At 56.4% G+C, this 23,148-nt stretch overlaps 1 protein-coding gene across 9 annotated transcripts in view; it reads right to left on the reverse strand.

The window, feature by feature from the left end:
• Window positions 1-23,148, reverse strand: part of ARAP1 (ArfGAP with RhoGAP domain, ankyrin repeat and PH domain 1) — a 66,408-nt gene that overhangs the window by 13,716 nt on the left and 29,544 nt on the right. For 6 of the 9 annotated variants that reach the window (XM_037740095.1, XM_017533088.2, XM_037740094.1 and 3 more), the window contains 15 exons: window positions 14,928-15,100; window positions 14,302-14,369; window positions 13,563-13,693; window positions 13,319-13,462; window positions 12,567-12,636; window positions 12,139-12,259; window positions 11,491-11,693; window positions 10,977-11,083; window positions 8,348-8,547; window positions 6,959-7,044; window positions 5,355-5,537; window positions 4,112-4,286; window positions 2,873-3,007; window positions 954-1,089; window positions 542-644 (listed from right to left, as the gene is read on the reverse strand). In XM_037740095.1, the coding sequence (XP_037596023.1) occupies window positions 542-644; window positions 954-1,089; window positions 2,873-3,007; window positions 4,112-4,286; window positions 5,355-5,537; window positions 6,959-7,044; window positions 8,348-8,547; window positions 10,977-11,083; window positions 11,491-11,693; window positions 12,139-12,259; window positions 12,567-12,636; window positions 13,319-13,462; window positions 13,563-13,693; window positions 14,302-14,369; window positions 14,928-15,100 (2,035 nt within the window). Of the gene's footprint in view, window positions 1-541; window positions 645-953; window positions 1,090-2,872; window positions 3,008-4,111; window positions 4,287-5,354; window positions 5,538-6,958; window positions 7,045-8,347; window positions 8,548-10,976; window positions 11,084-11,490; window positions 11,694-12,138; window positions 12,260-12,566; window positions 12,637-13,318; window positions 13,463-13,562; window positions 13,694-14,301; window positions 14,370-14,927; window positions 15,101-22,207; window positions 22,708-23,148 lie in introns of those variants that run through there. The other 3 variants (XM_017533094.1, XM_017533092.2, XM_017533093.2) reach the window with 3 other exon arrangements.

The raw sequence follows: 23,148 nt of genomic DNA on the forward strand, positions 1-23,148 counted from the left end.
AGCTACTGAAGAGCTAGGACTAAGCCTGGTTCATCTGGGTCCCCAGGTCTCCGAGGGCTGACTCTCAGGAGGCTCACAAGACAACTAATCAATGGACAAGTGAATGATAAAAAGTCAGAGGCTGTCACAGCACAGGGGACCCCACAGGCACCTGACTATAGTTCCTGCAGCAGAACTCTCCCCTATGGCCTCCCTGCCTCTTCCCTCCAGCCTCTGCTTGCTCACCTCCAGAAACAAGGAGCACACTGCCCTGGAGGTGGCACTGTCCATCCTAAGATGGCTCTGTCACTCACTGTTAAACACTTATTGAGCACCTATGAAGTTCAAGGCTCACAGCCCTTCTTCTGCAGAGCTAAGATAGGTCTGACCAACCCGGGCTGCAGATCACACTAGGCCCTTGGTGGGACAGGCCTGCCCCCTGTCTGCTGCCCTCCATCTAGCTTCTGCTCCCTGAACAGGGATCTGGGATACATGGGATTGGCCAGGAAGCCCCACCTTCCCGTCACCCACCCTTACACCCACCCTGCTACCCCAGGCCCACCTTAGCAATGCACTTGACCCACTCATGAGCCTGCTCTGCACTCTCCAGACCAAACAGGTACAGCCGTTCTCCCTCTGTGTATACCTCAAAGGTGTGCTCAAAGCTGCAAATACACAGGCCAGAACTCAGGCCCACCCCATCCAGCACCAGCCCACCCTCAGCCCCCACCATCAACCACCATCCTCTGCCCCCTCCACACTGCCATAGCGCTTGTCCTTACTCTGGCCCCCAAGGGGTAGTGGAAAAGTCTTGGGCTGGAGCCTCAAGGGACCGGGTTTGGCCTTGTGCAGCCTCAGTTTGCTGTGTGACCCTGGGGAGGTTCTCCCCTTCTCTGAGCCTATTTCCCTGTCTCCCCAGTGGGGGATTGTACCCTGTAGCAACCACAGTCTGTGATTTGCCCAGGGGTACTCACCCGTGGGTGTCGGGAGGGGGCACTGCCAGGCACACAATCTCGCTGGCCCGAATCTCTCCATTGGGGGTCACTGCCCGCTCATTCTCATAGTAGCTCAGGACTCCGTCACTAAGGACGCACCAGCGCCGGCTGAACTCTGGGGAGAATTTGGGCAGGGGAGCCATCAGGGAGCCCCACCACCACCTGAAAAGCACCTCTGTATCCTCCCAGGGCTCCCCCTCCCATCTGATGCATGTGCTCTTCATTCTCTCAAGTTTCTCCCAAATCCATCCACCTCTCTGCAACCCCACCATGCCAGCCAGCCCAAAGTCATCCTCTCCCCCAGGCCTCTGAAGCAGCCACTTCCAAAATCCCAGTGATCTAGCTAAAATCAGACTCCCTCCTTCCTCTAACCAAAACCATTCCATGGTCCTCAGGACAGACTCCACGCCCCTCAGCCTGCCATTCAAGGCCCTGCCAGGTCTACCCCTGCCCATCTCTCCAGCTGCCTCTCTGTCACTGCTGGACACACACATCCCCACCCAGCACTCCCAGCTTTTGCAAACCCTGTCCCCTCCACCCACCACCTAAATGTCACAGAAGCCTTCTATGCCCCAACCTCCTTTTCCAGAAGCACCCATCACTCTCTACTCTGCCTCCTCCTACGATGGCTCTGAGAGACTAACAAGGTCCCATAAAAGAAACAGAAATGGGAATCTGGACCAGAAAAGGGAATGGAAAGAATAGAATGTCATGGCCATACAGGCTTGTACAGTTCACAGCACTGAGCTTTACAGTGGCTCAGAGCTTCCTGGCACCCAGGGCAAAAAGGATGACTCAGGCAGTTACATAAATGACATTATCAGGCAGAGAGGGCAGACCTGGAGCAATGAGGCTGTGAACAGCATGGAGTTCCAAAGAACCTCTTTGGGAGTTGGAGGGCTTCATCCCCAGAGAAGAGCATGCAGGAGGTGCTGAGGGACGTTGTCAGCAATGACCTATCTCACAATGCTCCCAGGGTAGCCTGTGCCTCTCATCCCATCTATGAGGGCCTGACATTTGCCCTTTGAGGCAATGTGTCCCCAGGCCTGTCCCCACAGATGGGCTCCCTCCAGGAGCACCAGCTCTGCCTCAGTCACCCTTCATTCTGCAGAATGCCCGCTGTGTGCTAGCCACTCTTCTAGGCGCTGGGGGCTACAGGCAGTGGTGGCCAAAAAGAAGAGAATCTATAGATATATACATTCATGGGCAAATGAATACCAGGTAAGTGGTGTGAAGAAAATTTAGGGTAAAGGGACAGATGGGGGTGCTGTTTTGCATAAAGTAGTCGGGGATAATATCTCTGCAGTAGTGATGCAGAAACAGAGGCCTGACGGAAGTAAGGGACTGGCTGTGCAGATATCTGGGGGAAAGCATTTCAGCCATAGGGAAGAGCAAAGATTCTGTGGGTGACATGGCATGTCTGAGAAACAGTGAGGAGACCAGCAGAGCTGGGGCAGAGTGATTCGGAGGTTGGGTCAGAGAGGTCATGGAAGTGGTGGATTTTCTTCTGAGTTGGGAAGTGAACAGCAGGCTGAGATCAGAGAGGGATAGGGCTTTCCATTCAGTCCTCAACTCTCTACCGCCACAGGCTTTAACTACCAGATGCTTAGCAGAGCCTATACCCAGTAGGGGCTCAATAAAGATTCTTTTAGTCCAAAGAAACTCTGGCAGTGACCTGCTCTGCAGTGCCATGCCCCACCCCTATTCCCACCAGGATCCTTTATGAAGCACCTACTGTCTACCACAGACTATATGCAGGAAGCCTTCTCAGGTGACTCTGCCAGAGTCCACTTGGCTGCTTCACAGGTCCACCAGTCTGGCCATCCCTGGCTTCCCTGGCCCTGCAGTTTCCACGCACAGATGCCATAGGCCAGTGCAGGGTCTGGGGCGGCACCCACCTTCCCGGGCCCGGCGGTCCTGCAGCAGCTTGCCGGCAGAGGCCGTCTTGTAGAGGAAGCCACTGTGGCTCACGGTCGGCAGAACAACTGAGTAGTGCTTTTCCAGGGGCTTCATAGAGTCCAGCCGAGGCACCTCTTTGGAGGCAAGGAAAGGATGGCAGGTCATGCTGGACAACCAAGGGGCTGTCCCCACCTCACTCCCACCTGGGCTGGGCATCCAGGCTCACTTTCGAATCACCAGCCCCAGCTCCCTAACTGGCAGCCTCAAGCTCCCCCTCCTATCTCCAGGGTCTTGCCCAGGCTGTTTCTCCACCTCTCCCTTGTGGAAATTCACTCCGTTCCCAAGGCCCAGCTCCAGTGCCTCCCCTTCCGGGAAGCCTCCCTGACTTCTGGCCCACCCCACTCTCCAGGTTGGAGGCACAGGCCAGGCACACTGGCATCAGAGGGGCATTGGGCAAACTCAGTAATAATCCCTGGAAAGAGGCTTGTCCCAGATGGCAGGGGGCTCAAGGTGGCGGCCTGACTACAGCCCTGCTCCCCAGCTCAGCCAGGGAGGTTCTGCCCCCAAGCCCAAGCCAGCTGGGTGGTCTCCTGTGTCTCCCTGGACACCTCTTCAGCCCAGTGCACCCCGCCCACCCATGGCCCTAAGCCCAGAGCCCCAGCCACTGAGCTCCACCCTTAGTCCTGGGATACGGCCCCGGAGGCCAGGCCTGGGCCACAAACTGCACTGTTCAGCCCACGGCTCCCTCCTCACCCACCCCAAGAGGGAGCCAGTGGTACCCAAACCAGGTCTAGGATTGAGCTCCACCCAGGCAGAGCAGTGGACAGTGCTGCCATGGTAGGTGACCCACACATGGAAAATTTAACACAACACCCCACAGGCAGCAACACAGACACACTCTGCACACGCACACGCTCTCCAAAGCCCTCAACATCCCCAGAAACACAGATCCAGCGTGGCTCAGAGGTACACAAGCACCAGCGCAGCCACCAGCCACCCTGAGATGCCCACACTGCAAGTCAGGAAAGTCATCAACAGAGTCACAGAGACAGAGACACGGAGGAACATGCATATGAAGCACAAATACACACTGACATGCAAACCCAAGCACATCCCAGCTCACACACGATTGTACCATGGGCCCTTGAGGAGCTGCAATCACACCCTGAAAGCTGCATGCAAATCAAACCCCACTGGACACCCACAGCCTGGTGGACCCCATCCTCTGCCATGCTCACCTGTGGTCCGGTTGTTCCGAAGAAATTCCATCTGCAGTGTCTGCCCCGCCTGCTCTGCAAGAGCCAGGGGCGTGGGGGCCTCAGGGTCCCCTGAGAAGCAGCTGATCCCAGCCCCACAGCCCAGGAGTGCCTGGGTCTCAGCCAGGTCTGTGGTGGTCACTGCAGCACACAAGGCCTAGGAAGAGGCAGGGGAGGGTCAGCCCAAGGAGTCGGGGGCCCACAGGGAAATCGGGTGTCAGGGAGGAGAGGAAAGAAGAGAAAGGAGCCACCCAGGCCTGGAGCAGTCCATCCTCAGACTGAAAGAGAGAACAGGAAGGAAAAAAGAGAGAAGGAGAGAGGGAAGAGAGAGGCCAAGGGGAGGAGGGGCGAGCAGGAGCTGCCTAGCAGAGGCCACGGGGTCCCAGCTGCCGGGGGCCTCACCCCTGCTGGCGGCCTGGACACAGCTGCCCAGTCAGCCACGGAGCCTCCAGAGGATCTCAAGCTCCCTCTGCCTTGTGGGGGAGCAGGGGGGTGCTTTGTAGCTAATTCCTCCCACATTTGAATTCCTCACCGCCTGCCCAGCCCTCCCAACCAATGGGAGTTGCCGCCATCCTGGCTTGCAGGCTAGACTGGGTTGGGCTGGGAGCAGGACGCTTGGGTCCCTGGGAGGTGGAGGCCTGGCTCCCACTAGGCTTCTAGCTGGACTGAGTCTGCCTGGGAGGGGCAATTTGGGGGAGGGGCTGAAGGCCAGCCAGAGGTCACAAATGGCATACCCCTGCTTTGGAGCTGGATGCCTCCCACTCAGGCCCAGCTAGATCAGGGCCTAAGGCTTGGCTCCCAGCCTGTCAGGGCCTGGGGCCCATATGGAGCCTCATCTTGAGTGGGGTGTGGATGGGGGTGGGTCAGAGGAGTCCAGCTGTTTTTCATGAGCCTGACAGGAAATAGCATCCCCATCAAGTTCACTCCTTTTGGCAGGATTCAGAAGCAACAGGACAGGATGCGGGAGACTGAGGAATCGGGAGGGAGACAGACAGATGCTGGGGACATAGCCTTGGCCCAAGGGTCAGGCCTAGCTCCTCCCTGCATGGCCAGAACTTTTCATATGGCTTAGCCAGGGCCCTCCTGCCCTCCAAACCTCAGCTTCCCCATATGCCAAAGCAGCTCCCTGAGCTGGTAGATGAGACGGGTTACGACAGCATGAGGAACAGGGCAGCAGAAAGACAGTGGGTGGTCCCAAGGGGCCCCAGAGCTACAGTACCCTGACCTTGTCCAGCTCCTCCTGGTTGCCAAAGAGTGGGTGGTAGCGGCGGTACTTGCCCTCACGGTACTTGGCCTCCAGGTGGCGCCGCCGGGTCCTGGGGCTGCTGCTGGGCTGTAGGGCCTCACTGGGGGGCACGTTGGCTGCCCAGAAGCGGTTCCCAGCACCATTACCCAGCTGTAAGAAGAGCTGCGGGGGTGGGCAAGAGGTCAGGGCGGCAGCTGACAGCCAGGGGCTGTGCCAGGCAAAAACGTGGTTTCTGAGGTTGTTAGGCATGGGGCTGGGAGAGCCAGGCCATCTGCCCACTTTCCCAACAGGGAAGGTGAGGATGGCCTGGCCTGCTATTGGCTGAGGATGCTCCCGCCACCAGCACTGGGCTCAGAGCCTAGGTCCCAGTAGGTCGGCAGCCTGACAGGTGGACACCTCAGGCCCTGCACCTGGTCCCAGGGGCCTTGCTGCTGCCCCATCCAGTTCCACATCTGGGGCTCTGCATTTCTGATGCTATGATAACTGGGGGTGCCTAACCTGTCAGCCAATGGAGTGGGCAGGGATTTCCGAAACTCTCCTGCCCCTGACATTCCTCTCTGGGCAAGAAGGATGGGGGCGGATTATGGATGAGTGCGGGGATCCAGCATTCAGGGAATCAGTTCCTTCCTTCATCCGGCTCCTCATTCCACAGCCATTGGGCCCCCCACCATGACTCTTTGTCAGATCCTGTTTGGGGTGCTGGGGTCACAGCATAGAACAAAGCAGAACAGTCCCTGCCACTACTGTGTTTTCCAACAAGTTACCTTCTCTCCCTGAGCTTCGAAGTCTGTAAACTGGTTAATCTAATCCTAACTCCTGGCTTGTTTTGAAAGTCAGTTAATTAACATATACAAAGTCCTTAGTACTTATGTGCCAAACACACCATGCGGAGGTGGGAAACGGGTGTGACACCCCAAGTGCTCTGGAGTCTGCAGCCTGGGTCTAGTCTCCCATTGCAAGTTCTCCCCTGTATCTACTACATATTGGTACCTGGGAGTTTCCAGTACAGGGGCATAAATGTACACATGTGTGCACGCACAGCACACGCACATATAACCACTGGTGCACGTGAGTTCAGATGAAATGAAGGCTGAGAACCTCTGAGGGGGTGTGCAAGGTAACGGAGAAGTCCCTGGGTCGGCCAGGAAGTGGGATGGAAAGAGGCCGGGGTGGTGGTCAATATGCATTTACTGGGTAATCTCAGGCAGATTACAGCCCTGCCCAGGACCTTTCAATGGATAAAAGTTAAATTAGATCAGGGGTCAGCAAATTCTTTCTCTCAAGGGCCAAATAGTAAATATTTTAGGCTCTTTAAACATATACAGTCTCTGCTGCATTTTCTTCCTTTTTTTTTTTTTAAATACAACACTTTAAAAATATAAAAACATTCTTAGTTCACTGGTTAGTTTGCTGACTTTGCCAAAAATTGCTTTTTCCAAATCCCCGCCCACTAGATTATCACAAAGGGTCTCTTCCAGCTCCAAGGTGCCATGGTCAGTGAGATAGGGAGGGGGCTGGGAAACCCAGGCAGCTGTTGAATGGGGCAGACCCCAAGTACGGGTGGCAAGTAGGGGCGTCCCCACCTGGATAAGTGTTTCTGTCCACACCTTCCTGTCCATCTTCAGGCTCCGCACCTTGGAGATGCCAGCACCCAGGCCACGGTGCTCTCCTGTAGACACATGGCCAGACCTGGAATCACCTCGGCCCTCCCCTTCACAGGCGCACTCACCCAGCCCCACTGTCCACTGGGACACACAGGGATGATAGGCCACAGGCAGGCCCTAGTGGATGGGCCTATTGGCAGCTCTGGAATTCAGCTGGCCACTCTTGCTCCCCGCAGGGCAGGACTGAGCCCTGTAATCCTCACCTGGGCTCCTGCACCAGTCTCCTGCACCTGGCTTCCTGGAACCATGCTTGGCCTCTTACAGGCCACACTAGCACGGCCCCGCCAGAGGTGATCTCTTTAAATTGCAAATCCCTGACTTCCAATCCCTGCTTTCACCCTCCAGTGGCTCCCAGAATTAGATCACAACTCCATACCTGCTTCCCCTCCATCATCTTTCTACCCAGACTCTTATCACCCATGTCCCCATGGCCACTCCTTCCTGCCATTAGATCTCAGCTGGCATGTCACCTCCTCAGAGAGGGCCTCCCCAGCACACTTCCCCAGACTTGCTCCTCCACCTGGATCCCCACCTCCAGCCACCTACAGCTGCCACGTAGACTATGTCAGCTCTCAGGAGGACCAAATCCCCAGCATCTGGCAGTGACTGGCACGCAGTGGACCCTTGATTGAGCAGATGAATGAACCTTGGACTCGACCCTCTTGCATTTCATCTTCCTCATCCAGTCGGTCATTGTGAGTTTTCCACCACAGATCCTAAACAGCCCTCAAATGCTCACAGCTTCCCCAGGCCAGGCTTCCTCCTCCTCCCTCTCCTGGATCCTATGGCAGCCTCCTCACTGGTCTCCAGCCTCGCCCCCTCTAACTCAGCTTCCACCCACCAGCCAGGTTCTGACCAACAAATCTGACCACATCCCTGCCTCCTGTCCCCCTCCAGACAAAATACCAGCTCCTCCCTCTGCATGCAAAGCCCTGCCTGGCCTGGCCCCTGCCAGCTCCTCTTGCTAGGCTACCCTTATTCCTCTGACGTGAGAGGAACACTGGACCCCAACAAGCCTGGGCTCAAATCTGGGCTCACTTACTTGCCAGGTGACTCTGAACAAGCCATTTCCCCTCCCTGTGCCTCCATGTCCCCACTCATGATGGGAGAAGTTGAACCCAGCCTGGCAATGTAAGGACTCAAGGCTAATTACAGGGGAAAGGCCTGGTGTACAGAAGAAGCCTCATCAACAGCAGCTCTCTGACTGCTGTCTCCGCTCTAGGCCCTCCTGCCAGATAGGACATCTGCCATCCCAACTGGCCAGCCCCGCCATGCCTCTGACTGGTGCCCTGACCCCCAAGCACACACCTGCACAGCGCTTGCAGATGACAACACAGAGGTTGATGGAGGCCCAGTCGGGCTGGGCAGCCCCACAGTCAGCACAGAATCTGTTGGGGGCTGCAGCCCAGATGCGCTCGGCCACCTCCGAGGTAGACAGGGCCTCAGCGATGGCTCCCTGCATGGCCTCCAGCCACTGCTCCTTCTCTAGCTCCGAGTCAGCAGAGAAGCTGGGGACACAGGAGTGGGGAGGTTGGTGGGGTTGGACTCAAGAGGGATTTGGGGGCAGCATGAGGAGGTACAGAATGAAGTGAGGAACAAGGTGTTGGGAGCACTTAGGCAGAAGAGGGAGGCATCCCAGGTCTGGTAGGGAAGGTAGGCGTGGACAAAGGCAAGGACACCAGGAACCTGAGAGCATATGGGGGCAGAGGAGCCCAGTGGGGGGCTCTGCCCAGCCCGGGGAATGAAGGCTGCTGGGAAGAAAATGATGCCTGAGCTAAGACTGGACAGATCAGAAGGGCTGAGCCAGGTGCAGAGATGGAAAGGCATTCTAAACAGAAGGAGCAGCATGTACAAAGGGGCAGGATGGCACATGGGGCATTCCTGGACCTGCAGACAGGAGGGCAGACTGGCAGAGAAGAGGCTGGGAGGCGGACAAGGGACAGGACTGCACCAGGCAGAGGAAGTACATGCTGAGAACAATGGAGAACCCACAGAGGGTTTCAGTGGGAAGGAGGGGAGGGTACAGAGATGTCTTTAAAAGACCCCTCCACCATTCCCATCCTCATTCCTATCCCAGCCCAACTGTGACATGCTCCATGACCCCACTCCACAAAGAACTCCACTGGCCCAACATACCCAGACACCTGTGGCCACCACAGCATGCCCTGCTCTTCAGGGTGGGAGGCCCTGGCTGAACAACAAATGGACAACTGTCCCTAAAAAGTTGTATGTGTGTTTTTTTTTTAAAGACCCCTCTGGCTCTTTCCCTGCCACCACCAAGTCACACATGTGACCCTGAGTCCACTTGACCCATAACCCATTGCCACAACCAAGGAAGGCACTGCAGCTGGAGGTGTGATGGCTGTGAACACCACTTTACGGAGGTGCTAGAGACCTCCTCCTCCACAGCCTCGCATGTGGAATTTGCAAAGCTGCCAAAGGCAGAGCCAAGTGCCAAGCTCGCCTTCCTATGCTTGCGCCCGAGTGCAATGAGCCACTCATGCCAGCTGGGGGAGGCCCTTTGTGCAGAACACCAAGCCTACCTCTTTAGCGTTGGGGCAACAAGAAACCCAGAAACAGGCAGGCCTCTCAGACCGACAATCAGAGAACGCCCATCAGGCGGGGCTGTGGCTGTGTGGTAGTTAAGGACTATGGCAAAGAATTTCAGGCCAAGGATATCATCAAAGAGAACTTCAAATGCAAGAAATGAGCAAATAAAAACTTAGCTCTCGGCTGGGCGTGGTGGCTCACGCCTATAATCCCAGCACTTCGGGAGGCTGACGTGGGCAAATCATGAGGTCAGGAGTTCAAGACCAGCCTGGCCAATATGGTAAAACCCCATCTCTAATAAAAACATACAAAAACTAGCAGGGCATGGTGGCACGCACCTGTAATCCCAGCTACTTTGGAGGCTGAGGCAGGAGAATTGCCTGAACCCAGGAGGTGGAGGTTGCAGTGAGCTGAGATCATGCCACTGTACTCCAGCCTGGGTGACAGAGTGAGACTTCATCTCAAGACAAAGGAAAAATAAGGCCCCCGTGGCAGTCAGAGTAGTTGAGTAAAGAGGATGGACAGGCATGGGCAGCCCGAGTAGGCAGTGGGGCCAAGGGCCCACTAGGCCAAGGCCAAAATGGTGACAGCAGAGGGATGGGGCCACATTGGGGTAAAAAGGAAAGGCACAGGCCCTTCCTCTTGGAGAGACAGGCACCTAGGAGGAACGGGTTGCTGGAAGGAGATGGCCATAGCTGTCAGACAAGCAGGCCAGAGCTCAGCAGCAAGATCCCACTGGAGACAGAAACCTGTGCTAAGAGCAGAGAGCTGGGAGGGAGCGGGGCGATGCTGGTATTTATTGAGCAGTTCCTACTCAGTGTTACAAAGACTTCCTCAGGAAACTGAGGCACACACAGGACAGGTGATGTCCCAGGTCACACAGCTAGTCACTGGTGGACCCAGGATTAGAAGCCAGGCACACTTCAATGCCTCAGAGGTAACAGCTGAAGGACTAGGAGTGCGCAAGGCTGCCCGGGGAGAGGGCAGAGGACAGAGAAAGACACCGAGGGACAGCTGAGGTCAGAGGAAACCGAGATGGCAGAACCTTGGGGGTCCAGAGACTGAGGGGCCCCTCATGAGAGACAAGAGCACTCTCCAGGGGTGGCGCAGGCGCAGGGGCAGTGAGTGCAGGAGGCCAGCACAGGCAACCCCTGAGCAGCGTGGCAGGCAGGGGAGGACAGCAGTGACCAAGTGGCACAGGGAGAGAGAGACCTCTTAGAAGGGAGGGAGATCAGAGCAGGTTAGTGAGCAACAGGAGAGGGGCTGTGCAGGGCTGGGCAGGGAGAGGGAACCCATCCCACAAGAAGGGACAGCTTCCCACACTGCACAAAAGGAAAACATCAGGAATGAGTGAGGGCACTGGTGAGCCAAGGGGAGAGAGGGTCACCTGAAGATGCGGTAGGGTGTGGTGAGGTCGAAGCTGCGCCGGTCCACTTCCTTCACGTTGCCCACGCTCATGTCAATGAAGGTGATGCCAATGCCCAGCTGGTACTCCTGGAGAGTAGGCGGGAAGGGATGAGGGCAGGGCTTTGGGGGCAGGGCAGGAGGCTCGGGAGGGGAGAGGAAGGGAAGGTGGTGCAACTCAGGGACTGGAGGGTGCCCAGGAGAGGACATGGAAGCTGGGCAGAGTAAAAGGCTGTGGGTTCAGGGCCCACATAGCAATAAGCAGAGGTGCACGGGCGCAGAAGTCAGGTCAGGGATTGGAGGGCACTGCTCAGAGCCGGGGTGAAGCAGTCAGTACTGTGGGGAGTGAGGACGCATCCAGGCAAAGGGCTGGGCTCAGTGTAGGAAAAGAGGGAACAGAAAAGGCAGGGCTCAGGCCCCAGGTGGGCCTGGGGCAGGGAGAGAGGGCAGGATAGGGGGGGCATGGGCAGGGGAGAGGTTCCAAGGCCTCTTAGCACCTCTCGATTCTTGTAGAGCTGCACTTTGTCCCCGACCACGGCCACATACAGCTTATTCTTGAAGCCACGCAGCTCCAGGCTGCCAGCACGGTCAGGCTGCTCTGAGCCTGGAACTCCAAGCAGATAAGCACTAGACAGTCGTGCCCGAGCACGCTGCTCAGCCATGGCCTGCTGCAGGGCCTGCATCCACTCCTTCCGCTCCACTGCAGGAGAAGGGTGGAGGGGCAAGCTCAAGGTGGGCCTGGCAGGGAGACCCTCAGGGGTCTCCTGGCCCTAGGCTCCTCAGGCAGCACTTCTGCCAGAAAGCCCACCCAGATTGCCCCCCATCACTTTGCTTGACTTCTCTGACTTGAATGAGCTCAGGCTCCAATCCCAGCTATGCCACTGATGCTGGGCAAGTGACTTCACCCCTTCAAGCCTGCTCCTGCTGTAAATGGGATCACGAGGTTCCGAGGACTCAGTGACCGTGCCAAGCACTGGGCCGGTCACGGGGGGTGCCCCCTTCCTCCATCCACCTCACAAAGGGACCATGCCTCCCCGAATGTGATGCGAGAGGGCAGATGAGCAGGGCTTCTCCTCCCCCTCCTCTAGCCAAACTTCCAGTCTTCTCTCCCCATTTCCACACACAAAACATCCCACACTCCCCACCATCACTCTCTGCCCGGAAGGCAAAGGTCCGGTTGTTTGTAATCACTTCAAACTTCTGGTCCCCGATGGCAGCCACACGGGAGATACACGCCACAGAGATAAAGCGCTTAGAGTAAGCGTCCTGGGGGAGAGACAGGAGCTGTATTTTGGGGTCCAGCACCTCCTTGCTGGCTCCCCCAGCCTTAGCTGAAATGAAGGCTGCAGCCCTATCTCCTGCAGCTGATCAGAGACTACATGGCACACCAGCAGCCTGACCTGTGCTGACCCTGACTACATTCCTCGGCAGCCCTGGCCAGGACGACACGGGTCAAGGGGTCAGACGAAAGCTCTGGTGAGGATTGCTCTGGGAAGGGACGCCCCCTCGCTCCAGTCTGGGGTCTAGCCTAGGCTGGAGTAGGGTTCGTGTCAGGGACTGATGCAGGCCTTACCTTGTTACTGTCAAAGTATCGCAGGTGATCAGCATCCAGTCTCACCCACCGCTTCTGATAGATGTAAGATCTGGAGAGGCAGAGGGACAACAGGCAAAAGATGGGGAAAGGAAGACAGGTTCCAGGACCACCCCAGCCCTCGGAAGCCACACTCAGTGTGAGGATCAGCCAGGTTCTAGGGAGGAAGGATCTCAAATGGCCACTGGCAAGAAGATGGACTTTATCTACAGCAAGAGTGACTGAAGTCAGTCTCATAGCAGCACATCCCTTTTTTTTTTGAGACAGAATCTCACTCTGCCACACAGGCTGGAATGCAGTAGTACAGGCCTAGCTCACCGCAGCCTCAGATACCTGGGCTCAAGTTCTTCTCCCACCTCAGTCTCCCAAGTAGCTAAAACTACAGGCATGAACCACTGCACCCAGCTAATTTTTAAATTTATTTGTAGAGACAAGGTCTCGCCATGTTGCCCAGAGTGGTCTCAAACTCCTGGCTTCAAGCAAACCTCCTACCTTAGCATCCCAAACAGCTGAGATTATAGGCATAAGCCATCATGCTCAGCTACTTCCCCATTTTCAGGGCAATAAAATAGGTCTGGAGGGACTCATCGGTGGTCACAGTCTGCCTGGAGGGAGACCTGTGCAAATCATCTCAGGCCCTTCTGGTTTTCAGATCTGTGATACCAGTGTCCTGGAGTCCTGGACACTGCTTGCCCCCATGCAGAGCACAGCAGGAACCAAGAGGTCTCACTCACCCCTGAGGTGGGTTCTTATCCAGCCAGCCGGCCTTGATGACTGGTGTGACGGGGGTGGCGCCCCCAGGCGGCCCGTCCATGGGGTGTGGTGCAGCGACCGGTCTGGGCAAGGGCAAGCTCAGGCTGCTGGTGTGCCATCCGCCACTAGCGAGGGAGAAGGGGATGGGGGCCGGGCTGAGGAGGCGAGGAGGGGGTGGGCTGGGGATGGGCTGGGCCATGGGAAGGAGGGTGGCCAGACACTCACTTGGGGACGCCCTCATAGTCGTGGTCATCCTCATCCTCATCCCCTTGGTCGTCCCCAGACAGTTCCTCCCCCTCGCTCAGCAGACTGGCCACGCGCACGGCCCGTGGGATTCGGCTCGGTGGGGGCTCCTCCTGCCCCCAAGACCCACTCAGCGTCATCCTTCCCTTCAAGCCCCAGATCACACCCACCCAGGGGCAGCCACGCCCCCTCTGTCCTCACAGCCCAAACCCACACAGCTCAGCACTTTTAGTTCTGTTTCCTCACATTCCCCTCCCCCTGCCAGCCGAGATCACACAGGGACCCAGATCACAGGGACAGGAGAGCCAGTGGCAGACACGGACCTAGGACACAGACAAAAACAGAAAGATGAAGGAACAGAGAAAAAGACTGAGGGCTAGAGAGGCAAGACAGACAGACAGAGGAATGCAAGAAGTGAAACAGAGACAGACACTCCAGGACAGGACACACACACTCCCAAAGCAGACGGGGTGGGGGCCACGTGCCCACCCCCATGCAGCCAGGGCCTGGGGGAGCCACACCAGAGCCCTGACCCCTGGCCCAGGGCACTGCGGCTGTATGTGACTCCTGACCCCTGTATGACAAGAGAGTGAAGTGGGAGAAGGAGAAACCTCCCAGGAAATGGCTGCCCACTCTCTGTCTGGTGGTCCCCAGGGTCTGACAGGCAGCTGGGCACACTACATACACACTGACAGGCAGACAGCCCTATGCCCAGTCCCACCTTCTTGGTCATCACTCTGGCTGGGGCCCCTGGCCCCTCCTCTGGGACCTCATCGTAGTCAGAGTCATCTGGTAAGAGACGGTTTGGGGGGACTCAGTGCAAGGGGCCTGGCCTCCTCTCCTGGGGTACCACACTGGGCTTCACAAAGCCTCCCCCAGGCCAAGACCCCCGCCTCTACCTCTCCCTGGCTTTCAGGAAAAGGTGCAGGGGATAGGAAGTGCTATTTATACCCTCAGGCCTCATAAGACAGCACTAAGGGGTGGCCAAGGAGTGAGGTTAGGGGTCGGGCTAAGGACTGTCCAAAACATGCTAAAAGGGCAACACAAATCGAGAAATGCGGCCGACCCCAGGAAAAGCAAACCACCCAACACCATGGAAATCAGACCATGGACAAAGCCAGCCATGGCCCCACACTTAACAGTCAGGAGGTGGGACAGGTGGGTGCTGTCTCCATTGTGAGGATGAAGAGAATGGCGCTCAGGGAGCTGTGGCCTGCCCATGGCCACGCAGGGGGCTGGTGGCAGGGCTGCACAGAAAGGAGTGTGATCCTTGCATGCCCTCCAGGGGCCTGATCCCAGAGATCCCCGGCCCTCCCTAGACCCACATCCCCTGGCTGTAGCACTCACCAAACTCCGGGAACAGGTGTACCGGCTTCGGAGGTATCTCCGGGGGACAGGGAGGTGGAGACGGGGAGTGGGGAGGCGCCTGGGGGAGGGGGGACAGGGGCTCCTTAGGCTCTGGCTGGGGAGGGGATGACAATGATGGCAGCAATGACTCCTCTTCCTTGGAAGAAGGCAGGCTGGGAACAGAACAAAAGTTGGGCATCACTAAGCAACAGAGCCGAGACTGAAACCTACTGAGCCCCAGCTCACCTGAACTGCAGCCGAACTCAGGCACTATACAAACTCACACAGACAGGAGCCCTCCTGCACAGCGCCCTCCTCACCTCATCTCCCAAATGAGGTGAGGCAAAATCCTTCCCGGTTCCCCAAAGCCTGAAAGAAGCAGGTACCCTCTTTGACCTGAATGAGGTGGTCACCCATCCTCAATGCTCTAGCTTTTAGTCACATACACCCACTGGGTCTCCACATTGAAGAAGGGATAAAGACCAGAATGGGGAGTAAGGGAAGGCTTCCTGGAGGAGGTGATACTTGACCTGAGCATTTAAGGATAAGAAGACATTGATGGCAAAGAGAAGGGTCAGGACTGAATGGGCTGCAAGTCCTGAGGCACAGACCAGAGCCTCAGAAACCAATTCCTAAGGCCCCGAACTGTGGGTCTCTGACTCAGGATCACCTTGCTCTTGCCCAGATTTGGATATTCACTACCTCCTGATGCCCTCAGACTCTTCAAACTCACCTCCTCCCACCAGATCCATCTCCCACAATACCAGCTCCTCACCTCTGCTACCACTCCCCAAGGAACCCTCCCCAGATTCTCCAAGGCCAGGTTCAGGGTTTCCTGGGCTCTCACAGGTATACAGCGTCCCCCTCTGTCTCAGCACAGATCACACTGCTCCTGACAGTCTGTCTTCTGAAGGGCTTTGGCATCAAGGACATGAATTCAAATCCTGCCTTAGTTTCTTGATTCTTGTGTGTCCTGGGGTGAGCACCTAGCCCCTCTGAGCCTCAGTTTCCTCTTCTGTAAAATGGGGGCTCTATCACTGACCTGGCAGAGTGCTAGGAGGATTAACCAAGACAGGAAGTGTCACGTGCCAGCACACGAGGATGCGCAGGCACCACACGCTGGAGCAAGGTGCCTGAGCCCTGGAGGCCTGGCCCCACCAGCCGTCTCTGCTGGTGTCCCGCAGGGGCCAAGGAGGAGAATCAGGGTGGATGGGCAATTTTTCCCTGGGTTATTTTTGGCCTTGTCTGTTGCCTTAATGTTCCTGGCAATGGCTGACAGTGTGCAGCTACCATGAAAGCAAGGAGGGGCTGGGAGGCAGTGACAGGGTCTGCCTGGGCGTGGTCATGATTCCAGGTTTTCACTCCTGCGGTGGCCTCCACCAGTAACACCCTCCTCCCTGTTCTCTGCCTGGGAACATCCACTCATTTTTTAAACCATTTTTTCTTAAGAATCTGGGTCTCACTCTGTGGCAGGCTGGAGTGTAGTAGCGTGATCACAGCCTCAAACTCCTGAGCTCAAGTGATCCTCTGATTTCAGCCTCCCCAATAGGTGGGTCTCAAGGTATGCACCATCACGCCTGGATGATTTTTAAATTTTTTGTACAGACTGGTTCTCATTATATTGTCCAGGCTGGTTTTGAACTCCTGGCATCAAGCAATCTTCCCACCTCCCCTGATTCTTCCCACCCACCCTGGGAGGTGGGAAGCAACCCTTTAACTCTAAAACCACACTGCCCTTCTCTGAAAGTCTTCCCTGACCCCTCCTTTATGCTGCTCTCCATTAAGAGCTTCATACAAATTATTCTAAATGACATTTTTCAAAGTATCTCCTTTGTGCCAAGATCCAAACCCTGACTCCAAAGTTTATGAGCTTCTTAGGACACTTGGCTTCTTCTACGTTGCCTTCTACTGCACTTGCCTCTTCTCCAAGTGTAGATAAAAGTTACGCAAACCCTTTCCTCTTCTGTGTGAAGAGCTGACCTTCAGCTAGGTTTCCAACTCTGTTCCCCTGGAAACCTGCAAACGATAGCATGTCAGCCACGTTACCAGGCAACCACTGCCTCTGGCAGCGCGGCCCGCACAGGAACAGTGTCTGGACAGAGAGAAGCTATAAGCAGATTCTATACCTGGTAGAGAAACCAGAGCTTTGAGCTTTGCACAGTATGGCGTTCTGCAAACTGGGCACATCCCATGCAGGGACTTGAAGCCACGCCTGTGGGGATGTTAAAAGACTACTGGCCCCTTAGGCAAGAGCTTTCAAAGCCGGCTGGCTCCCTGTGAGTCACTATCCGCTGTGAGACCCAGTCCTTCACTCCTGAGCTGTCACTTGGAGGGCCACAGAGAACGGCCCCTGGACAGCTGCATGGGCTGTGGCTCGGATCACTTCAAGGACCCCTCGGCAGACGAAGGCCTGTCACTGCCCTGGTGGCAAGCTGCTCCCTACCTGATGGGCCTCTCTGGGAATCTGAGGCCAAGGGGGGGCCCATGGGAGTCTTGAGTCGGAATGTACTTTCATAGCTGCACCTATGAAGACCTCCTGGTAGGCACTGTATCAGGCTATCTCTCCCACATGACCTGAGTCCCTTTGGGGCAGGGGCAGCACTTGACTTGGTCCCCCCAAAGCCCAGGCAGTAGCAAGAGTATGTGGGCCAGGTGGGTGGACAGGTGAGCAGGTAGGCAGCAGGAGGAAGAGAAGGCAACGGAAGGGGTAAACAATGACCAAGCAACCGAGGGAGTGCCCGAAGGCCCAAAAGCATGATCTGGGGTGCTGGCCCTAGCGGGCCACCTGCGATTCCCTTAGAGACTTCTTGATGAGTAAATTAATCCATCACTGCTGCCTCCCAGAGCCCAAGAGGAAGGGGCGTGGAGGCCAGGCCTGGGATCAGCAGAGAACAGAATTCTAAGTTGTCAGGCCACAGCCAGTCAGACCTCAGTCCAGGGAGGTGGGGACAGGCGCCATCCCTCCAATGCCAAACAGATTTGAAGGGGCTGGGCTCCCAAAGCTCCCCCAGGTCTGAGGGCCAGAGCTGAGGGGAAAGTGGTACCATAGAGAAAAACTGCCCACCTGCTCATCCTCATCCTTGGGGTCCGGCAGCACTGGCCCCTCCTCTGGCGCCACAGTGAATCTCCCACCACTGTCCTGATCCGCTGCGAGGGGTCTGCCTATCTTGGGCAGCAAGCAGGTTCCCTGAGGCAAACTCCACACCCTCCTTCCTCACTGGTGTATCTGCAGTACTCAGCAGGGACTTACAGATACCTGGATTCATTAACTATGTGTGCGCATGTGTCCACATGTGTGTTCCCAGCCATTTTCTAAGCACTTGACATGGACTCCTCATTTATCTACTCATTACAGGTGCTCTGTAAGGTAAGGCTCATCATGATTCCACTTTACAGAGGAGGAAACCGAGGCAAATAAATGCTAGGTTATTTGTCCTTGGTGCCACAGCGGGGATTGAGCCCTGGCAGCCCAGCACCACAGCCGAGCAAACGAGGCCATGCCAGAGTCCCAGGGGTTCTCTGAGGCCAGCCTCCTCCCATGGGCCACCAGGACTCAGGACCCATCTGAGAGGGAACACATCACTGCCCTGACCACAGCAGGAAGGGAGAGGGAAATTGATGCAAAGGGTCCTTTCCCAGCAGAGCTTCCACAGGGAAGGCACCATGTCTCACGAAGGTGGTATAAAGGGGACTCTCAGAAGCCTCTTGGAAATTCTAGCCACCTCCTCCAGGAAGCCTCCTGGCTGCTCCCTGCTTGCCTTCTTACCACAGGATATCAGGGCACTGCTGAGTCAGGACGGAGCCCAGGAAAGGAGAAGTGCTTTCAGGAAGGCACAACATATGGGAAAACCCCAGGGAAGGGGCAGTGACCCCCTACCAAGAATAGGGCCCAAGGAATGTCCCCGCCATAACTGGAGTCCCAGCCTCTCACTGCTTGCAACACTAAGAGTAAGGCCCTGCTCCAAACCCGAGGTCCAGCTGAGGCCCAGCTGGGATGTCACTCACTGACTTCTCACCCACTGGGACCCGTCCTCAATGGCAATACCTCCAAGCCTTCACTCTGTTTCCTCCTTCTCTCCCCTCTCCCTCCCATAGCCCACAGAAGCCCACCTCCACATCAAAATGCAGCTCAGCGGGCCTCCTCCTCTAGGCGACCTCCAAGATTCTTCCACAGAGCTTCTCCCCACTCACCCCGCACCCCTGGCTCCCTGCTCCTTTAGCCTTTTCTCCTCTACCAAAGGGGCATGTGAACCCACCTTCTCACCCACTATTCCCCAGAGGCTAGGCACACCAGGCAGCTAAGGGGCTGGTTCAGCCTAAATCTGTTTTATAGAATCAGAAAAAATATACAAAGCAGACCTCATGCTGGGGGTTATGGGACATGGGAGGGTCTCAAGCCAGAATGGGTCAGAGGAGGATGACCACATAATTAATCGTATAAACCAGAAACACAGCCAGGCACAGTGGCTCAAGCCTGTAATCCCAGCACTTTGGGAGGCCAAGGCGAGTGGATCAAGAGGTCAGGAGTTCAATATGTGCCTGGCCAAGATGGTGAAACCCCATCTCTACTAAACATACAAAAATTAGCTGGGCGTGGCGGCAGGTGCCTGTAATCCCAGCTACTCAGGAGGCTGAGGCAGTGAATTGCTTATACCTAGGAGGCGGGGGTTGCAGTGAGCAGAGATTACGCCAGTGCACTCCAGCTTGGGAGACAGAGCAAGATTCCAGCTCAAAAAATAAAAAATAACCAGAAACACCTCTAAGAGTTAAAAGAAGCACTAGTAATAACTGCATCAGGGCAGCAGGCACAAACAGGGCCTGTCCCAGGTAAGATGAGATGTGTGATCACTCAGTTAACTAGAAAGGGGGCTTTGGAGCCAGGCAGACCTGGGCTTGAGCCCAGCTCAAACACTCATTGGTTTGGGACCTTGAGCAGATCCCTTCCTCTCTGAGCCTCAGTTTCCTCACTGATCTGTCTCCAGGCTCACTGCTAATTCAGTAAAGGAGGGATACTTGCACATGGCATCAGCGCAGCCTCTTCACCTTGAAGGAGACCCAGGCCCTACAGGCTGAGCCAGGAACCAGCTTCATAGCCTCAGCAGCCTCTCATGCCACCTCCTTCTTCACCCCTGCCCCTTCCTATCTTTCTGTCTACACCAATCTCTGGCCAAAAGAACCAGGTCGCACTTTGAGGGCAGGAAGGCCACACAGTGGGGCAGTCTGCATATCTCAGGATAACACTGAACTCACCCCCTACTTACACTCCAGCCCTCGCTGACTGAGCTGCAGTCTATCAATGCATACTTACAGGCCTCTGCATACCCTGTTCCTTCCACCAGGAACACTCTTCCCTGCCCAGCCAACTCTTACTCCTCCTACAAAAGCCCAAATCATACGTCCATCCTCCCACTATTGCAAGCCTCCCCTCATATCTCAGGCTAATCTGGGGCCTCCCTGGGGCTCCCCGAGCCTCCACACTTCCGATCACTCAATATGGTCATATGGGTCAACGTTTGCTTCAATGAACTGCCTCAGAGGACTAAGAACCCAGACCCAACCCCTTCCTAGAGTCACCACTTCCCCACAAGATGTCACACAGGTCTTGGAGAGACCTGGCCCAATCCCAGCCCCTGGACTCTCACCAGCAAGGCTGCACGTCCAATGATCTGGGGACATCTGTGTCCCACCCTGATGTCCCCTTTCCACAGGGGTAAACTCTCCCAGCTGCCCACTTCCTCAATCATGCCCTAGACTGCTCAGGACCCCAGGCCTCAGTCCTATGCCTCCTGCTTCCTCTGTGGCTTCTTCCCTTCCTCCTCCATCATGAGACCCAAAGGTCATCCCCTCCAGCACTCTCCTGGTTCTGTTCTGCTCACTTTGGCCATGGCCCAGCATAGACAGCCCTTCCTAGGGTCTCACTTGCTAGAATGGGATGTCCATGGTTTGCCTCTCAACGTCTGCACAAGCTGAGAGTCCCTAGGGCCAGTCCTCTCCATGCTGCCAGCAGCACCCAGCAGAACCCAGCAGAGAGGGGGCTTCAGCAAGTGTGTGCTGAATGACCAGCATCCTACTTGCATCCTCATCGTTGGAGAAGGTCAGCAACTCCCCAGCTTCTCCATACAGCAGCGTCCAGTTCACCTGGAGCCCATCCTCACAACCACGTCTTCACCCAGCTCTCAGCACCTCTCCCTGGGACAACAGCTACCACTTGCTAAGCACTCACTATATGCCAAGCATTCTGCTCGGGGCTTTTTTTTCATGTAATGACCTGGAATTATTAATTCCATTGTGCTCAGGACAGGCCTCCTCCTCCAGGAAGTCCATCAAACTGCTCCCTCCTCTAAGCCCACACAACCTGTTTGGCCTTCCACCACCAGACCTACACTCAGCTTCCCACAGGCCAGCCCTGTCTGGGCAGGAGGTGGCAGAGGTCTCCTTTCCCATAGCAGCTCTAAGCATGTCCCAGGCGTGGCCCTGGGCTGGCTCCTGAGGGAAGAAGTAGGAGGAAGTTCAGTCCTCAGGGAGCTCGCTGAGCCCCTCCTGGGTCCAGGCCAGCCAGGCAGAAAGAGCAAGTGCAGGTATCTTCTGGCCCTATGGAAGAGAGGAGCCGAGGGCAAAGGACTGGGCTGGAGAGCACAGGGTGTGTGGACAGGACTTGGTAGAGGCCTATGTCCCCAGTAACGCGAGCACAGGATTGTTGAGTTCATCAGGGATCCACAGTAACTGAGGGGATGGGAGACCACCCCCTACACTCCATAAGCACCCACCACAGCACCAGTCCTGGGGGGGAGAGGTAAGAAGCACACTATCTCCCCATCACCCGGGGTAGGGAGGTCTGAGGTGGGAGGTTCAGAATCACAGCACCCTTGAACTTGACAGTGAGATAAGCCAAACTAAGCCTCCCCGAGGGAATCCCCAGAGGGGTGCCGGGAGCTACGCGCAGAGAAGTGAGGAGATTAGCACCAGGCCCCCAAGGGGCAGAACCCCAAAGAGGAGCATTCTGTGGGACAGAATCTGAGAAAGACCCAGAAAACAGGCACTGTGGGCTCCTGGTGGACCCAGGAGAGGTGTATGGGGAGGTGGAGATCTAGAAAGCCCAGGGGAGAGGGAGGGATGAGAGACAGGGAGAAAAGGAAAAGGCAAGGAAAAAAGAGAAGAAGTGGAGAAAGTGAAAGATAAAGCCCTACGAGAAAAAAAGAGAAGGCGGAGGAGAGCAGCACAGAACACCAGGCCAGAGGTGACAGACAGGGGCTCCAGCCCTCCCAGGGCCTCCCTCCTACCTGCCAACAGCAACAATAGCGACAGCAGCCCCTCGACGGCCCCTCACTCACCCTCAGATGCCTGCCGGGTCTTGGGGCTGAGGACTCCCACGGTTCTGGCCAGACGGGTGTGTACGCCCAAGAATGTCGTGTACCTGCAAGCCTGGCTCCTGGCCCCTGGTCCCTGGTCCCTGGCCCCTGGCCCCTGGGTGGGTCTGAGGCTACGTTCTCTTAGCGGTTTTTGGATCCAGGTATGGCTTTGCACCTATGATTTATGTCTTTAAGTGTTTGTGAATCACTTCTCAACGCGTGTGTGGTGTGTGTGTGTGTGTGTGTTTCTGTGTACAACTGTGGATCTGTCCAGGAGGGAAGAGGACAGAGAGGGAGGGGAGAGAGAGAGAGCGTGTGTGTGTGTGTGTGTATGTCTGCACCTAGCTCTGGTCTCCCGGAGGCTTCCTGCTTTCTGCCTCCCCCACCCCCTGTAGCCGTGGCCAACATACACACTTCCTGAACACTGAGAAAGAGAAAAGTCACCCAGAATCCCCCGGGGCAGATACTTCCTCCCCGCCCCCAGGCTGCACCCCCTCCCAAACTGGGATGGGACAACCAACAGTGTCCACTCCTCTTGCAAGGCCTAACAGGGTGGACGCCCAGGAAGTCCTGACTGAGAAGCCCTGGCGGTGGCCTCTCCCCTACCCCACCCGCATAAGGCGGCCCAGAGAGGCTGGGAAAGAGGCTCTTTGAAGGGCAAAAGTTCTGCCCTGGCAACAAGTGATCAGCCTCCAGGAAGACTAGGGATTGGCTGGGCTGCAGGGCAGTCAAGGGCACAGGAGGGAAACCTGGCGGCATGTCTCCAGCTGGGCAGCTGCCTTCTGGGCATACATTCCCTCTTCCTGAGGTGCCTCCAAGCATCTAGGCATTAGAGAGGGACACCAAAGGCCGGAGCAAGCTGGGAGGGGATC

The sequence above is a fragment of the Cebus imitator genome, unplaced genomic scaffold (assembly GCF_001604975.1).
Source record: "Cebus imitator isolate Cc_AM_T3 unplaced genomic scaffold, Cebus_imitator-1.0 Scaffold79, whole genome shotgun sequence".
In the NCBI taxonomy this organism is placed as follows: Eukaryota; Metazoa; Chordata; class Mammalia; order Primates; family Cebidae; genus Cebus; species Cebus imitator.